This window comes from Balaenoptera physalus, assembly GCF_965194825.1.
Source record: "Balaenoptera physalus genome assembly, chromosome: 4".
Taxonomy (NCBI): domain Eukaryota; kingdom Metazoa; phylum Chordata; class Mammalia; order Artiodactyla; family Balaenopteridae; genus Balaenoptera; species Balaenoptera physalus.
In genome coordinates, this window is record NC_138891.1 from 80,554,027 (window position 1) to 80,572,371 (window position 18,345).

Genomic DNA, 18,345 nt, shown 5'->3' on the forward strand with positions numbered 1-18,345 from the left:
AATTAAGGAAACAATCCCATTTACCACTGCAACAAAAAGAATAAAATACCTAGGAATAAACCTACCTAAGGAGGCAAAAGACCTGTACACAGAAAACTATAAAACACTGATGAAAAAAATCAAAGATGACACAAACAGATGCAAAGTTATACCATGTTCTTGGATTGGAAGAATCAATATTGTGAAAATGACTATACTACGCAAAGCAATGTACAGATTCAATGCAATCCCTATCAAATTACCAATGGCATTTTTCACAGAATTAGAACAAAAAAATTTTACAATTTGTATGGAAACACAAAAGACCGTGAATAGCCAAAGCAATCCTGAGAATGAAAAACAAAGCTGGAGGAATCAGGCTCCCCAACTTCAGACTATACTACAAAACTACAGTCATCAAGACAATATGGTACTGGCACAAAAACAGAAATATAGATCAATGGAACAGGATAGAAAGCCCAGAGATAGACAGGATTAACCAAGATGGCGAAGTAGAAGGACGTGCTCTCACTCCCTCTTGCGAGAGCACCAGAATCACAACTGGCTGCTGGACAATCATCAACAGGAAGACACTGGACTTCACCAAGGAGGATACCCCACGTCCAAGGACAGAGGAGAAGCCACAGTGAGACGGTAGGAGGGGCGCAATCAGAGTAAAATCAAATCCCATAACTGCTGGGTGGGTGACTCACAGACTGGCGAACACTTATACCACAGAAGTCCACCCACTGGAGTGAAGGTTCTGAGCCCCACGTCAGGCTTCCCAACCTGGGGGTCCGGCAATGGGAGGAGGAATTCCTAGAGAATCAGACTTTGAAGCCTAGTGGGAATTGATTGCAGGACTTCAACAGGACTGGGGGAAACAGAGACCCCACTCTTGGAGGGCACACACAAAGTAGTGTGTGCATCGGGACCCAGGGGAAAGAGCAGTGACCCCGGGGGAGACTGAACCAGACCTACCTGCTGGTGTTGGGGGGTCTCCTGCAGAGGCGGGGGGTGGCTCTGTTTCACCGTGGGGACAAGGACACTGGCAGCGGAGGTTCTGGGAAGTGCTCCTTGGCGTGAGCCCTCCCAGAGTCTGCCATTAACCCCACCAAAGAGCCCAGGTAGGCTCCAGTGTTGGGTTGCCTCAGGCAAAACAACCAACAGGGAGGGAACCCAGCCCCACCCATCAACAGTCAAGTGGATTAAAGTTTTACGGAGCTCTGACCGCCACAGCAACAGTCAGCTCTACGCACCACCAGAGCCTCCCATCAAGCCTCTTAGATAGCCTCAACCACCAGAGGGCAGACAGCAGAAGCAAGGAAAACTACAATCCTGCAGCCTGTGGAACAAAAACCACAGTTACAGAAAGACAGACAAGATGAAAAGGCAGAGGGCTATATACCAGATGAAGGAACAAGAAAAAACCCCAGAAAAACAACTAAATGAAGTGGAGATAGGCAACCTTCCAGAAAAAGAATTCAGAATAATGAAAGTGAAGATGATCCAGGACCTCGGAATAAGAATGGAGGCAAAGATTGAGAAGATGCAAGAAATGATTAACAAAGACCTAGAAGAATTAAAGAACAAACAAACAGAGATGACCAATACAATAACTGAAATGAAAACTACACTAGAAGGAATCAATAGCAGAATAACTGAGGCAGAAGAACGGATAAGTGACCTGGAAGACAGAATGGTGGAATTCACTGCTGCGGAACAGACTAAAGAAAAAAGAATGAAAAGAAATGAAGACAGCCTAAGAGACCTCTGGGACAACATTAAACGCAACAACATTCGTATTATAGGGGTCCCAGAAGGAGAAGAGAGAGAGAAAGGACCAGAGAAAATATTTGAAGAGATTATAGTCGAAAACTTCCCTAACACGGGAAAGGAAATAGCCACCCAAGTCCAGGAAGCGCAGAGAGTCCCATACAGGATAAACCCAAGGAGAAACACGCCGAGACACATAGTAATCAAAATGGCAAAAATTAAAGACAAAGAAAAATTATTGAAAGCAGCAAGGGAAAAATGACAAATAACATACAAGGGAACTCCCATAAGGTTAACAGTGGATTTCTCAGCAGAAACTCTACAAGCCAGAAGGGAGTGGCATGATATACTTAAAGTGATGAAAGGGAAGAAACTACAACCAAGATTACTCTACCCGGCAAGGATCTCATTTAGATTTGATGGAGAAATCAAAAGCTTTACAGACAAGCAAAAGCTAAGAGAATTCAGCACCACCAAACCAGCTCTACAACAAATGCTAAAGGAACTTCTCTAAGTGGGAAACACAAGAGAAGAAAAGGACCTACAAAAACAAACCCAAAACAATTAAGAAAATGGTCATAGGAACATACATATCGATAATTACCTTAAATGTGAATGGATTAAATGCTCCAACCAAAAGACACAGGCTTGCTGAATGGATACAAAAACAAGACCCATATATATGCTGTCTACAAGAGACCCACTTCAGACCTAGGGACACATACAGACTGAAAGTGAGGGGATGGAAAAAGATACTCCATGCAAATGTAAATCAAAAGAAAGCTGGAGTAGCTATACTCATATCAGATAAAATAGACTTTAAAATAAAGAATGTTACAAGAGACAAGGAAGGACACTACATAATGATCAAGGGATCAATCCAAGAAGAAGATATAACAATTATAAATATATATGCACCCAACATAGGAGCACCTCAATACATAAGGCAACTGCTAACAGCTATAAAAGAGGAAATTGACAGTAACACAATAATAGTGGGGACTTTAACACCTCACTTACACCAATGGACAGATCGTCCAAAATGAAAATAAATAAGGAAACAGAAGCTTTAAATGACACAATAGACCAGATAGATGTAATTGATATTCATAGGACATTGCATCCAAAAACAGCAGATTACACGTTCTTCTCAAGTGCACACGGAACATTCTCCAGGATAGATCACATCTTGGGTCACAAATCAAGCCTCAGTAAATATAAGAAAATTGAAATCATATCAAGCATCTTTTCTGACCACAATGCTAAGAGATTAGAAATGAATTACAGGGAAAAAAACGTAAAAAAGACAAACACATGGAGGCTAAACAATACGTTATTACTAAATAACAAAGAGATCACTGAAGAAATCAAAGAGGAAATCAAAAAATACCTAGAGACAAATGACAATGAAAACACGACGACCCAAAACCTATGGGATGCAGCAAAAGCAGTTCTAAGAGGGAAGTTTATAGCTATACAAGCCTACCTAAAGAAACAAGAAAAATCTCAAGTAAACAATCTAACCTTACACCTAAAGAAACTAGAGAAAGAAGAACAAACAAAACCCAAAGTTAGCAGAAGGAAAGAAATCATAAAGATCAGATCAGAAAGAAATAAAATAGAAACAAAACAATAGCAAAGATCAATAAAACTAAAAGCTGGTTCTTTGAGAAGATAAACAAAATTGATAAGCCATTAGCCAGACTCATCAAGAAAAAGAGGGAGAGGACTCAAATCAATAAAATCAGAAATGAAAAAGGAGAAGTTACAACAGACACCGCAGAAATACAAAGCATCCTAAGAGACTACTACAAGCAACTTTATGCCAATAAAATGGACAACCTGGAAGAAATGGACAAATTCTTAGAAAGGTGTAACCTTCCAAGACTGAACCAGGAAGAAATAGAAAATATGAACAGACCAATTACAAGTAATGAAATTGAAACTGTGATTAAAAATCTTCCAACAAACAAAAGTCCAGGACCAGATGGCTTCACAGGTGAATTCTATCAAACATTTAGAGAAGAGCTAACACCTATCCTTCTCAAACTCTTCCAAAAAATTGCAGAGGAAGGAACACTCCCAAACTCATTCTATGAGGCCACCATCACCCTGATACCAAAACCAGACAAGGACACTACAAAAAAAGAAAATTACAGACCAATATCACTGATGAATATAGATGCAAAAATCCTCAACAAAATACTAGCAAACAGAATCCAACAACACATTAAAAGGATCATACACCACGATCAAGTGGGATTTATCCCAGGGATGCAAGGATTCGTCAGTATACGCAAATCAATCAATGTGATACACCATATTAACAAATTGAAGAATAAAAACCACATGATCATCTCAATAGATGCAGAAAAAGCTTTTGACAAAATTCAAAACCCATTTATGATCAAAACTCTCCAGAAAGTGGGCATAGAGGGAACCTACCTCAACATAATAAAGGCCATATATGAGAAACCCACAGCAAACGTCATTCTCAATGGTGAAAAACTGAAAGCATTTCCTCTAAGATCAGGAACAAGACAAGGATGTCCACTCTTACCACTATTATTCAACATAGTTCTGGAAGTCCTAGCCACAGCAATCAGAGAAGAAAAAGAAATAAAAGGAATACAAATTGGAAAAGAAGAAGTAAAACTGTCACTGTTTGCGGATTACATGATACTATACATAGAGAATCCTAAAACTGCCACCAGAAAACTGCTAGAGCTAATTAATGAATATGGTAAAGTTGCAGGATACAAAATTAATGCACAGAAATCTCTTGCATTCCTATACACTAATGATGAAAAATCTGAAAGAGAAATTATGGAAACACTCCCATTTACCATTGCAACAAAAAGAATAAAATACCTAGGAATAAACCTACCTAGGGAGACAAAAGACCTGTATGCAGAAAACTATAAGACACTGATGAAAGAAATTAAAGATGATACCAACAGATGGAGAGATATACCATGTTCTTGGATTGGAAGAATCAACATTGTGAAAATGACTCTACTACCCAAAGCAATCTACAGATTCAATGCAATCCCTATCAAATTACCAATGGCATTTTTTACAGAACTAGAACAAATCATCTTAAAATTTGTATGGAGACACAAAAGACCCCGAATAGCCAAAGCAGTCTTGAGGGAAAAAAACGGAGCTGGAGGAATCAGACTCCCTGACTTCAGACTCTACTACAAAACTACAGTAATCAAGACAATATGGTACTGGCACAAAAACAGAAACATAGATCAATGGAACACGATAGAAAGCTCAGAGATAAACCCACGCACCTATGGCCAACTAATCTATGACAAAGGAGGCAAGGATATACAGTGGAGAAAAGACAGTCTCTTCAATAAGTGGTGCTGGGAAAACTGGACAGCTACCTGTAAAAGAATGAAATTAGAATACTCCCTGACACCATACACAAAAATAAACTCAAAATGGATTAGAGACCTAAATGTAAGAGTGGACACTATAAAACTCTTAGAGGAAAACATAGGAAGAACACTCTTTGACATAAATCACAGCAAGATCTTTTTTGATCCACCTCCTAGAGTAATGGAAATAAAAACAAAAATAAACAAATGGGACCTAATGAAACTTCAAAGCTTTTGCACAGCAAAGGAAACCATAAACAAGATGAAAAGACAACCCTCAGAATGGGAGAAAATATTTGCAAACGAATCAACGGACAAAGGATTAATCTCCAAAATATATAAACAGCTCATTCAGCTCAATATTAAAGAAACAAACACCCCAATCCAAAAATGGGCAGAAGACCTAAATAGACATTTCTCCAAAGAAGACATACAGACGGCCACGAAGCACATGAAAAGATGCTCAACATCACTAATTATTAGAGAAATGCAAATCAAAACTACAATGAGGTATCACCTCACACCAGTTAGAATGGGCATCATCAGAAAATCTACAAACAACAAATGCTGGAGAGGGTGTGGAGAAAAGGGAACTCTCTTGCACTGTTGGTGGGAATGTAAATTGATACAGCCACTATGGAGAACAATATGGAGGTTCCTTAAAAAACTAAAAATAGACACCATATGACCCAGCAATTCCACTACTGGGCATATACCCAGAGAAAACCGTAATTCAAAAAGACACATGCACCCGAATGTTCATTGCAGAGCTATTTACAATAGCCAGGTCATGGAAGCAACCTAAATGCCCATCAACAGACGAATGGATAAAGAAGTTGTGGTACATATATACAATGGAATATTACTCAGCCATAAAAAGGAACGAAATTGAGTCATTTGTTGAGACGTGGATGGATCTAGAGACTGTCATACAGAGTAAAGTAAGTCAGAAAGAGAAAAACAAATATCGTATATTAACGCATGTATGTAGAACCTAGAAAAATGGTACAGATGAGCTGGTTTGCAGGGCAGAAGTTGAGACACAGATGTAGAGAACAGACATATGGACACCAAGGGGGGAAAACTGCGGTGGGGTGGGGATGGTGGTGTGCTGAATTGGGCGATTGGGATTGACATGTATACTCTGATGTGTGTAAAATTGATGCCTAATAAGAACCTGCAGTATAAAAAAACAAACAAACAAAACAACTAATACTAAACTTTCATTGGGTTATTTGTATGGAAATATGTTAATATAAATGTTTTAGACATTACATGAAATTTCTAAAAATCTTATATGTTCTGGTATAATGTTATAAGTCATAATCCTAGTTATTACTTTAAAATGTATATCTCAGAAATAACTAATTTTCTTGTCAACTGCATTATTATGAACTTTCATCAAATCTTTAACTGTGGTCATTTTTAAGTCTTTTGTCATTTACAGACAGTTCTGGGTGTACTCTGATGCTTTTGCAAATATGTTCCTATAAAAGGGTTTCATCTTCAAGAAATTCATGGAAAAGACTCTGACAAGTACAGGTTTCTGGTAACTGACTGTACTGCTGAACTGAATGAATAAGCATTTTCAGAACTCTAATGAAAAACTGATGAACTCTTAAAAGTGCTAACAAAAGATCAAGATGAAAAAAAAATTAATTACATGGGACTGAGTGAACTGATGAGGATGAGTATAATTTTTGTGACTTTCTGTCTGAACTAAAAAAAAAAAATCCCACAAGGACTCAGAGGCAAAGAATATACAAATCAATTTTCATTGCAAAGTAAAGGAGCTGTTACAGTGGAGGATTACTGGACTGAATGTCAATATTATGACATAGTATGTGTGTGTTTCATGTTTGGTAATTGCAATCGTTGCTTTTGTTGTGGTCATCCATGTACAATGCTTGGCGTCAGTCTATTCATCTCTTGTAAAAATAAAATACAGTGTGTGTGTGTGTGAAAAAAAAAAAAAAAAGAAAGTCCAGAGATAAACCCAGGCACTTATGGTCAATTAATCTATGACACGGGAGGCGTGGATATACAATGGAGAAAAGACAGTCTCTTCAATAAGTGGTGTTGTGAAAACTGGACAGCTACATGTAAAAGAACGAAATTAGAACATTCTCTAACATCATACACAAGAATAAACTCAAAATGGATTAAAGACCTAGAATGTAAGAGCAGATACTATAAAACTCCTAGAGGAAAACAAGCAGAACACTCTTTGACATAAATCACAGCAATATCTTTTTGGATCCACATCCTAGATTAATGAAAATAAAAACAAACATTAAAAAATGGGACATAATTAAACTCAAAAGCTTTTGCTTTTTGAGCACAGGAAACCATAAAAAAAAAGACAACCCACAGAATGGGAGAAAATATTTGCAAACGAAGCAACTGACAAGGGATTAATCTCCAAAATATACAAACAGCTCATGCAGCTCAATATTAAAAAAAAACAACCCAATCAAAAAATGGGCAGAAGATCTAAATACACATTTCTCCAAAGAAGACATATGGATGGCCAAAAGGTAGATGAAAATATGCTCAACATCACTAATTATTAGAGAAATGCAAATCAAAACTACAATGAGGTACCACCTCACACCAGAATGGCCAGAATGGCCATCATCAAAAAGTCTACAAACAATAAATGCTGGAGAGGGTGTGGAGAAAAGGGAACCCTCCTACACTGTTGGTGGGAATTTAAATTGGTACAGCCACTATGGAGAACGGTATGGAGGTTCCTTAAAAAAATAAAAATAGAACTACCATATGACCCAGAAATCCCACTCCTGGGCATATATCTGGAGACAACCACAATTCAAAAAGATACATGCACCCCAATGTTCATTGCAACACTATTTACAACAGTGAAGACACTGAAGCAACCTAAATGTCCATTGACAGAGGAATGGATAAAGAACATGTGGTACATATATACAATGGAATACTACTCAGCCATAAAAAAATAATGCCATATTCAGAAACATGGCATTATCATACTAACTGAGGATTATCATACTAGCTGAAGTAAGTCAGACAAATACAAATATCATATGATATCCCTTATATGTGGACTATAAAAAAAATGATACAAATGAATTTCTTTACAAAATAGAAACAGACTCAAACTTGAAAAACAAAGTTATGGTTACCAAAGGGGAAAGATGGTGGTGAGGGATAAATTAGGAGTTTGGGATTAACACACTACTATATATAAAATAGCTAACCAACAAGGACCTACTGTATAGCACAGGGAAATCTACTCAATATTCTGTAATAACCTTTATGGGGAAAGAATCTGAAAAAGAATGGATAGATGTATATGTATAACTAAGTTACCTTGGTGTACACCTGAAACTAACACAACGTTGTAAATCAACTATATTTTAATATAAAATAAAAATTTAAAAAACAAACTGAAGAATAAAAGCCATATGATCATCACAATAGATGCAGAAAAAGCTTTTGACAAAATTCAACATCCATTTATGATAAGTCTCCTCCACAAAGTGGGTGTAGAGGGAACATACGTCAACATAATAAAGGCCATATATGAATTAAATGAAAAATGAATTAAACACCTAAATGTAAGACCAGAAAGCATAAAACTCCTAGAAGAAAACACAGGCAGAACACACTGACATAAACTGTAGCAATATTTTTTGGCTCTGTCTCCTAAGGCAAAGGAAACAAAAGCAAAAATAAATAAATGGGACCTAATTAAACTTAAAAGCTTTTTGCACAGCAAAGGAAATCATTGACAAAATGAAAAGACAACCTACTGAATGGGAGAAATATTTGCAAATGATAAGACTAATAAAGTTATCCAAAATATATAAATAGCTCATACAACTCAATATCAGAAAAACAAACAAACCCAGTTAAAAAATGGGCAGACGACTTGAATAAACATTTTTTTTTGGCCATGGCATGCGAGATCTTAGTTCCCCAACCAGGGATCAAACCCACACCCCCTGCAGTGGGAGTGCAGAGTCTTAACCACTGGACTCCCAGGGAAGTCCCTTGCATAAACATTTTTTTAAAAAGAAGACATACAGATGGCCAACAGGCACATGTAAAGATGCTCAACATTGCTAATCATCAGAGAAATGCAAATGAAACCCACAGTGAGATATCACCTCACACCTGTCAGAAGGGCTATCATCAAAAAGACCACAAATAACAAATGCTGGAGAGGGTGTGGAGAAAAGGGAACCCTCATGCAATGTCAGTGGGAATGTAAATTGATGCAACCACTTTGGAGAACAGTATGGAGGTTCCTCAAAAAAGTAAAAATAGAACTACCATACGACCCAGCAGTCCCACTCCTGGGTATATATCTGAAGAAATGAAAATACTAATTGGAGAAGATACATGTACCCCAATGTTCATAGCAGCATTATTTACAATAGCCAAGAAATGGAAGCAACCTATGTGTCCATTAATAGAGGAATGGATAAAAAGACATGGTGTGTGTGTGTGTGTACACACACACACACACACACACACACAATGGAATACTACCTAGCCATAAACAGAATGAAATTTTGCCATTTGCAACAACATGGATCAACCTGAAGGTATCATGCTTCGTGAAGTAAGTCAGACAGAGAAAGACAAATACTGTATGTTTTCACTACACGTGGAATCTAAAAAATCAAACGAACAAATGAATTTAACAAAGCAGAAACAGATCCACAAATATAGAGAACAAACTAGTGGTTACCAGTGAGGAAAGGGGAAGTTGGGAGGGGCAAGATAGGGGTAGGGGATTAAGAGGTACAAACTACCACCACATATAAAATAAATAAGCTACAAGGATATATTGTACAGCACAGGGAATATAGCCAAAATTTTATAATAACTTTAAATGGAGTATAATCTGTAAAATTTTAAATCACTGTGTTGTACACCTGAAACTAATGTTATAAATCAACTAGACCTCAATAAAAAAATTTTTTAAAAATTCATCCAAATAAAAATTAATAATGAGATATCTCAAACAGTCTGTATGTAATATTACTTAATTTGGGGTAAAGAGTATCTATAACATGGATGAAAATGAAATATTCATCCATGGATTCATGGATTCATCCATGGATAAGTGGATGTCTTATTTGGAAAGAGAAGCAAAAGGCCCTAGTGTGTGCTCCCTGTCTAGGTGGCTTTCTTCATTTGGGCTACATCCACGCAAAGGGAAGAAGTTAGGACTTGCCCAGCTTGCCCACAGACAAGTCCCACTGATTCCTTTACATCTTGTGCCCGCTCCAGCTCCTTCCCCTCAGAGCCAGGAGCAGCTGGGGAGGGGGTCACAAACTAGTAACTATTAAACAGAGGATTTCCCCCCTCCTTCAATTCCCTCAGGTGGAACTGATCTGAAGCAGGTTGGCCTCACCTTGGACAGAGGAGAAGGAGAAAGGAGTTGCATATTTTCTTAAGGATCTAGAAAACATAAGATCCCTTTTATAATATAAGGTGATACAAAAATATTATTTGATTTAATTTAACGAAATAAATTTTGTTGGTAGAGGCACTATCATACACTGTTGATGGGAGTATGAATTAGAACAATCTTTTTGTGGGGGCAGTTTGGTGGTATCTATCAAAATATGAAACACACCTTATTTCCAGCACTGTACTGCTAGGAGTTCACTCTCAGAAGCATGACCAGAGTGTTCACTGCTATTTACAGGAAAACACACTGGGAACAAACTAGATGCTGATTGCTGGGGTGGGTACTGGTTTAAAAACTAAAGTACAGTCATGTAATGGGAAAACAAGATACTTCTTTGTTCTCGTCCAATGCATTAGAACTACCATTCCTTTCTCACTGGTTACGTGATCTTAAATATTAACACTTCTCTTAAACCTGTCTAGAATTCCCCTGCAAACTCTAAAGCCTCCCAAGCTCTTATTTCACTTAAATATTAATCTTCCGGTTGCATCCTTCCCTCTGGGATCAGGACTGTCACCAAGAGTCTGAAAGCTCCGGAAGAACACTGTTTTTAAAAACATATTTTTTTCTCCTTCTCTATTGACTAAAAGCATCAATCTTTAAAAACATGTCACTTTTGGCAAACGATAAGTGAGGATATTTATACTGAGATCAGTCCTGGCAGGAACAGGAGATATTGTGACTCAGGCAGAGCTGCAGAGTCAATTTAGGTCTGTCAGGCTTCCCAGCTTTTCAACACCTGCCTTGCACGTGCCCTGCCTGCAAAAGGCTACTACAGTTGGAAAACCCTGTATATTCTCAACATTTGCTTTATATTGAAAAAAAATCAAATTACAAAATACAAACTTATGGTTACCAAAGGGGAAAGAGGTGGGGGAGGGATAAATTAGGAGTATGGGATTAACATATACACGCAAGTATATATAAAACAGATAAACAACAACAATTCACTGTATAGCCTGGGGAACAAAATTCAGTATCTTGTAATAACCTACAGTGGAAAAGAATTAGAAGATATATATATATATATATATATATATATATATATATATATAAAAACTGAATCACTTTGCTGTACACCTGAAACTAACATAATATTGTAAATCAACTATATTTCAATAAAAACCAAACCAAAACAAAACAACAACAAAAACCAAAATACACCTCTTCTGGGAACCTGGGAACTGCCTCTCTCTTTTTTTTTTTTTTTTTTAAATTGGAGTGTAGTTGCTTTACAATGGTGTGTTAGTTTCTGCTGTAGAAAAAGTGAATCAGCTATATGTATACATACATACCCTCCCTCTCGAGCCTCCCTCCTACCACCACCCCTCCATCCCACCCCTCAGGAACCGCCTCTTCAAGAAGGTTTGGATTTTGACGCTCCGTCAAACTTATTAGAACTGCACCCATCCACACTAGAGGTGATTATATTCTGCAGTCAGACAGCATCGAGAGAACCTGACAACTCTGAAATAAGAAAATTCAGTGATTCTTCAGAATTTTCCCCGTACCTCTGCTCAGTTTTAAATCTCTGGAATATTGAAAATAGTTTCTATCTTTAAAAAGATCATCACGTGAAGCATTTACATTGGCTTACCCTTTTCTTTGACAAAGTCCTTTTGCAACTCTGGGATCAGGAAACTATAAACCAACTCGGCAACAATCTCCTCTGACTGAAGCTGAGTTCGACTGAAAAATAAAAAACAAACTAAACGAGTATTTCCTTCGTTGCCTTACTTGGGCTGCCGATTTATAGTTGGATCCTCCTTGTTTGTGTAAGGAACTCCACTGCTCAAATCCCACCACTGCCTTTTCCTTAAGTGATCTGAAATAGCACATTCCTGGTGAGTTTGGTTAACTCCATGGAAAATCCAAATTTGTCCTTCACTTACCCTGCCTACCAGGAAGGGAGTGTTAGAGATACAACTTATAAATGGAAGCCAGAAACCCTGTGGTGATGTCCAAGTAAAATTGGACATACTTATTCACATTGCTTTCATGCTTTGTGGTATTCTAGAAGTAAGAAATATGAAAGTGCTCCAGGCTGCAGAGGATAACTGAAAATTCTATTCCCACTGCTCTTACCATACAAAGGTACAGGCCTGCTGGCTGCTGCCAAAACAATGCATACTGAAGCATGAGTTATATATTTGTGTCTCCTTGGTGGTGAAATCTTAAGCTCTTGAAAAATACATATGAGTAACAGCAAAAGGCTGTCCATCCCACCATCTGTCCCCTTGGTACACACCGGCTTTCCATTTCATAAGCAATGTCATTGATTTCCTCAGCCATCTTCTCTATTTCTGCCCTGGCTTGTTCTTCTGCAGTATTCTCTTCAGTGTTCAGTATTATATCCTCCAGATAGGAAGTTACAGTACTTTGGTGAACTTTAATTACCTGCAAAACCCCAAAATACTCCAGTTACTCAGAATAGGAATGCTACTACTGTACACAAGAAAAATGCATGAACATTGGTTGACTTTTTTAGCACATCTACTTCATTCATCAGTAGTCCCCTCATTCATTATTCTTTTTTTTTAAACTATAGATGGTCTGTTTCTAATCCACCTATCTACCCACTCTGGGCAGCCCCTACCTATCTGGCTCATTTTAGAATTACGGGGTGGGCAAGACAACACTGCAGAAAGATCATGGGCTTGAGTCAATAACCCTGTTTTGGATCCTGCCTTTGTTCTTACCAGCAATGTAATTTGGTCAAGCTACCTAACTGTGGCAGAGACTAAGATGTATTACACAATGTCCTTTCTTTATTCCTCTTAAAGGATTCTTACAGGGAAAGATGTAGCTTTTTTTTTTTTTTTCTCTTTTCATTTCTCATTTCATGGGGACAAAATGCACCAGTCATCTTAAACTGCCATGAGGGTCACACCCAAGGGACAGAAAAGCAGGAAGCCAGAAGGATCCTGGGTCTCTGGTGACTTTTTTTAACTATCTTTTCAGCCCTGGACTGCTTCTTTTTAAAGCTTTCTTGAAAGAATATAGAATATACATTTAGAAAAGTGCAGAACAGGGAGATCAGCTCAGTGCTTTGTGACCACCTAGAGGGGTGGGATAGGGAGGGTGGGAGGGAGGGAGATGCAAGAGGGAAGAGATATGGGAACATATGTATATGTATAACTGATTTACTTTGTTATAAAGCAGAAACTAACACACCATTGTAAAGCAATTATACTCCAATAAAGATGTTAAAAAAAAAAAAAAAGGGGCTTCCCTGGTGGCGCAGTGGTTGAGAATCTGCCTGCCGATGCAGGGGACACGGGTTCGAGCCCTGGTCTGGGAAGATCCCACATGCTGCGGAGCAACTAGGCCCGTGAGCCACAACTACTGAGCCTGCGCGTCTGGAGCCTGTGCTCCGCAACAAGAGAGGCCGCGATAGTGAGAGGCCCGCGCACCGCGATGAAGAGTGGCCCCCGCTTGCCGCAACTGGAGAAAGCCCTCGCACAGAAACGAAGACCCAACACAGCCAAAAATAAAAATAAATAAATAATTAAAAAAAAAAAAAAGTGCAGAGCGCATAAATGTACAGTGCAATGAATGAGGGTCAAGCAACTGCTAAGATCCCAGAGGTCACTGTGAATTCTACCTGACCACAGACCCTTCCCACTCTCTTGAGTTGATGGTAAAGACTTCCTATTCTTTAGAGTTTTGCTCCCTAAGTCAACCATAAATAATCGTTTAGTTTTACCTGTTTTACAGGTAGATACCAAGGAAGTATCACAAGCATCAAGGGTGTCATACTTAGTTTTGTATGCATTCTGTCTCAACAGATTTTGAGCTTTGGGGGAAGGGCACTTTTTATTTAATGTGTGAGTATTTCTTTGTATCTGAGATAATGCTTGGGACTCAGTAACAACTCAGTGCCTGCTTCTTGACTGGCACTGCAGCAGGACTCTGAATATGAAATGTTTACTGAATATCTACCTGTAAAACACCAAGTCCATAACCTTGAATTCCTATGCCTTCCTTATGGGAGAGACCCAATGACCAGTTTAATACAGTTCAACCGAACAACCAACCAACCAAAATATATTTTCTCGAAGTCTGTTACGTGCAGAGGGCTATGCTGGTGCTGTGGAAGGCACGTGCCTGCTCCCATGCAGAGGAGAGTCCTGCTCCATGGGGACCACAGGCTTATTCAGGAAACAAGTCACACCTAGATGGAACGGTTAGACAGTTGAGTCTTGTAATAGTTCAGAGGTGGAAAGTTTAATGTGGTTCACCTCTAGTAATACATGTACTTGTGTGTTTACATATATCTTTATAAATGTGTATGTTTCTGGACACATTTGTGCTTGTATGTGCATAAGTGAATAAGGAAACATATGGGTGGCTATATGTGTGTACCTCCCATCTTTGCTAATATTGTGCATGTGGGCTTATGTTTGTGAGTGTGTCTTAACTTATAGATGTGCAAAAGTGTGTATGTGTTTAAAATATGAGTCTATGACTTTCTGTATCTATGATTCTCAATATCTACATGTTATTTTTCTGGAAATTTACTCGTGTACATTTCTTGGTTTTGGTCTATTTATGTGTAAGCATATTTATCTTTAAGAGGGTCATATGATGGGAGATAGGGAATTTAAATGATGCTGGGGTCCAGAGATGGATACTTATTTTACATAAATGATCCTTAAATCAGGCTGGAAGGGTCATCTTAACCCTTTCTTGCCCCTCCTAGACACGCTGACATTTCCTGGGATCGTTCCCACTTAAAAGATAACTTCCTAGAAGCCTTTCACCAGCTTCTTCCTTTCCGTGTTTCTGAGGATACTGGTTCCTCTGTCTCTTTCCTTTTATTCTCACTCCCAACTGGTTCTTCCCATCCCAGCTGGTTTTTCCTTAGTGATATTAGGTAGAGGAGAGTAAATTCTGGTTTGCTAAAAATTTCTACATTTCAGTAACTCTTTTTAAGGAAAAATGTGTTAGGATGGTAGGAAGCTAGAATATGAATTATTATTATAGGCTGTATGACACTACAGTTAAAAAGCTTTAACCCAAAACTTTTTTAAGCTGTATAGTAGATGGGAAATCTGTTTAATTTTAATCAATTTCTTATCTGAAAAAACACACACCAAATACTATTCAGGGGTCAATCCTAATTCCATGGGAATTGGGTAAATCCTTTGAATCCCAGATCAAATAAGAAGACCCCAACTTGACATAGCATTTTTTTTTTTTTAACCTGAGGAGCTCAAAACTATCCACATATATTAATACAATTCAGACAGCCTCTTAGATAGGAATTTTTTTAAGTTCCAGGTTGGCTTTTTTCTGCCTTTCCCATCTGGCCCACATCTGACACAAGGGAAACTCACACAGCCTTTGCCTTCATATATTCTGGGTGTGCTGGCCGCCCCTGCAGCCTCTTCTGTGCCCACCTCCCCTCAGCCTGCCCAGCTCCCTCCTCTCCATTCCGGGGGTGAGACGCCCTAACTGAAAGAATACACATCAAGCTCTCCAAGAAAGGGGAAGTACTCGTCCCCACCTCTGGGTGTGATTTTTGGGGGGAATTAGTCACAGCACAGCTCCCTTTAAAGAAATCTTCCTCACAAATCCCCTCCAGTTTTAACACTTGAGCTTTTGTATACTTGATGAGGGTGAGAGTGCTTTGAGATATTACTAGTTCCTCAGATTTCCTCTGAGTTTGCATCTTGGTCACTTTGGAATTTCACATCTATTGGGTCTTGGTCAGAATTCTGATTTACCAGCCTGGCATTCCTAATTCCCAAGATTGTATCTTTAGTCAAAATCTCTCTTCTAAACTCCATCTTGTATATCCATCTGCTGAAATGACACCTCCACTAAGATGTCTCAAACTTAATATAAATCAAGCTCTTCATTCCACTCCTGCCCCTAAACCTATTCCACCCTCAGCTTTCCCACCTCAGAAAATAGAACCACCCCTCAGAAAATAGAACCACCATCTCCCCACTCACTGACACCAGAAACTGGACATCATACTTGACTTTACCCCATTTCTCACTCTGGCCTGAGTTACTTCATCAGCCTCCTTCCTGGTCTCCTTGTTTCCACCCTGTCCTCCCTACAACCTGTTCACACAGCAAAGCAGAGTGGCTTCTTCAAAATATGTCACCGGGCCCCATTTGTTTCCTTCATGAAACTTAACACATTTTCTGATCCTACACTTATTTGCATGTTATATAGGATTTAAGCACCAGGAGAGAAGGGGCCACACCTGGTTTTTCCCTCCAAAGTGCCCCACAATGCCTTTGCACAGTGCTGGGCATATCATAGGAACTCGATACGTTATTTGTTGAAGACAATGAAAAACAAAAAACGAAAGTCATTTCATATCATACGTTTCCTGGCAACGTCCCCACTCGCCTCCTTAAATATCTGGTCCTCCTCCTGCAGGCGCCTCTCTTCCACCTGGCGCCGGCCACTCTCTTCGGCTTCACGCATCCTGCGCTGCCGCTCGGCCAGCATGGCCAGGGCGTGGACCCTCCTCTCCTCCTGCAGTCTCACCAGCTCTTTGGACAGGAAGTCAAACATGTCTGCCAGCACCCATCCTTCCAGTCCGGCCAAATGGTTTTCAACCAGTGACACCTGGAAAATAATAATATAACTATGAGGATACAGATTCCACTAAGAATGGTGATTTATGAGGAGGGATGCTGGATTATCCTTGACAGTCACTTCACTTTCAGAACGCACTTAGTTTTTATTAGGACTGTTATCTCCAGACTGGCCCCAACCCAAGGGTTTTACTAGGAAAACTTATGATACAAACTTAGACTTGAGAAAGTAAATTGCTCAATCAGTCACTGCTGGATGATAGTCTTCAAATTATAAAGAGGAGTTAGCAAAACATTTGTTAGTGTCCACACAGAATTTTTTTTTTTCTTTCAATTTTATCCAGAAGGTAAAGTGCTTGGGTCTTCCCAGACATGAAGGGAAATGTCAAGGTTTTTATTAAAAGATAATATTGGAGTTCAAAAAAATAGAATCTCTTAAAAATTCACTCATGATACCTTTTAATTTTTCAATGCTTTGTCCTTTAACACAAGTTTGGGGAATTTTAAGATCTTCAGTAACATGAAAGTAGAAAACCTTAGTACTTTTTATTCATTTAAATAATTTCAAAGTCATTAAGAACCATCTTTGAAACAGAGCAGGAAACAAGCCTACATGTCTATGTAATCACTGAGGTAAAATAGGGGCCTAGGGTTCTTGGCCAGGAGTAAGCCACAGTATCTATTTATGGATCTCTCTGTGCCGGCTTCGGCACAGGCGGAATAAAAGTGAGACGATTGTACTGTGTTCCTGCTCCTATCCTCAGGGATAAGGGGGAAAGGCTCTTCTCCCAGGCACTTGCTGCTCTCACACTGACGGTTCTCCCTCAATATGAGAGAAGGAGAAAATGAGAGGATGGGCATTGCTGTAGGTACTCGTGGGGTGCCCACTCCCACAGATGCCTGCGTCTTACTGGTGTATCCAGGAACAGCTGAAGGTAAGCAGGGCGAGTCTGTGGCTATGTGACAGTTCTTCCCATTAATTCCTCCCTTAGCTCTTAGCTGTCATGATGTCTATCAAGTATTTATCCACTAAATGAGGTAGATGGGTTGAAAATCCTGGATTGTCTTAGCTGTAGCTGCTAAAGTCTATAATCAGAAACCCTGAAGGGGCCAAGGAGGGCATTTTTCCGTCCAGGTCCTGGGTATTCTGCTGCCAGGGCATTCTGCTCCCTGT

The 18,345-nt window shown here is 39.0% G+C and overlaps 1 protein-coding gene across 13 annotated transcripts in view; it reads right to left on the reverse strand.

Annotated features, from left to right (window-relative positions):
* The window catches only part of CFAP91 (cilia and flagella associated protein 91), a 147,105-nt gene that overhangs the window by 35,384 nt on the left and 93,376 nt on the right, over positions 1–18,345 (reverse strand). For 12 of the 13 annotated variants that reach the window (XR_014263002.1, XR_014263003.1, XR_014263004.1 and 9 more), the window contains 3 exons: positions 16,981–17,202; positions 12,860–13,008; positions 12,209–12,300 (listed from right to left, as the gene is read on the reverse strand). Coding sequence is in view for 7 of the 13 variants with exons in the window: in XM_082460042.1 (XP_082316168.1) it covers positions 12,209–12,300; positions 12,860–13,008; positions 16,981–17,202 (463 nt within the window). In the remaining 6 variants the exon portion in view is untranslated. Of the gene's footprint in view, positions 1–12,208; positions 12,301–12,859; positions 13,009–16,955; positions 17,203–18,345 lie in introns of those variants that run through there. The other variant, XM_082460043.1, reaches the window with a different exon arrangement.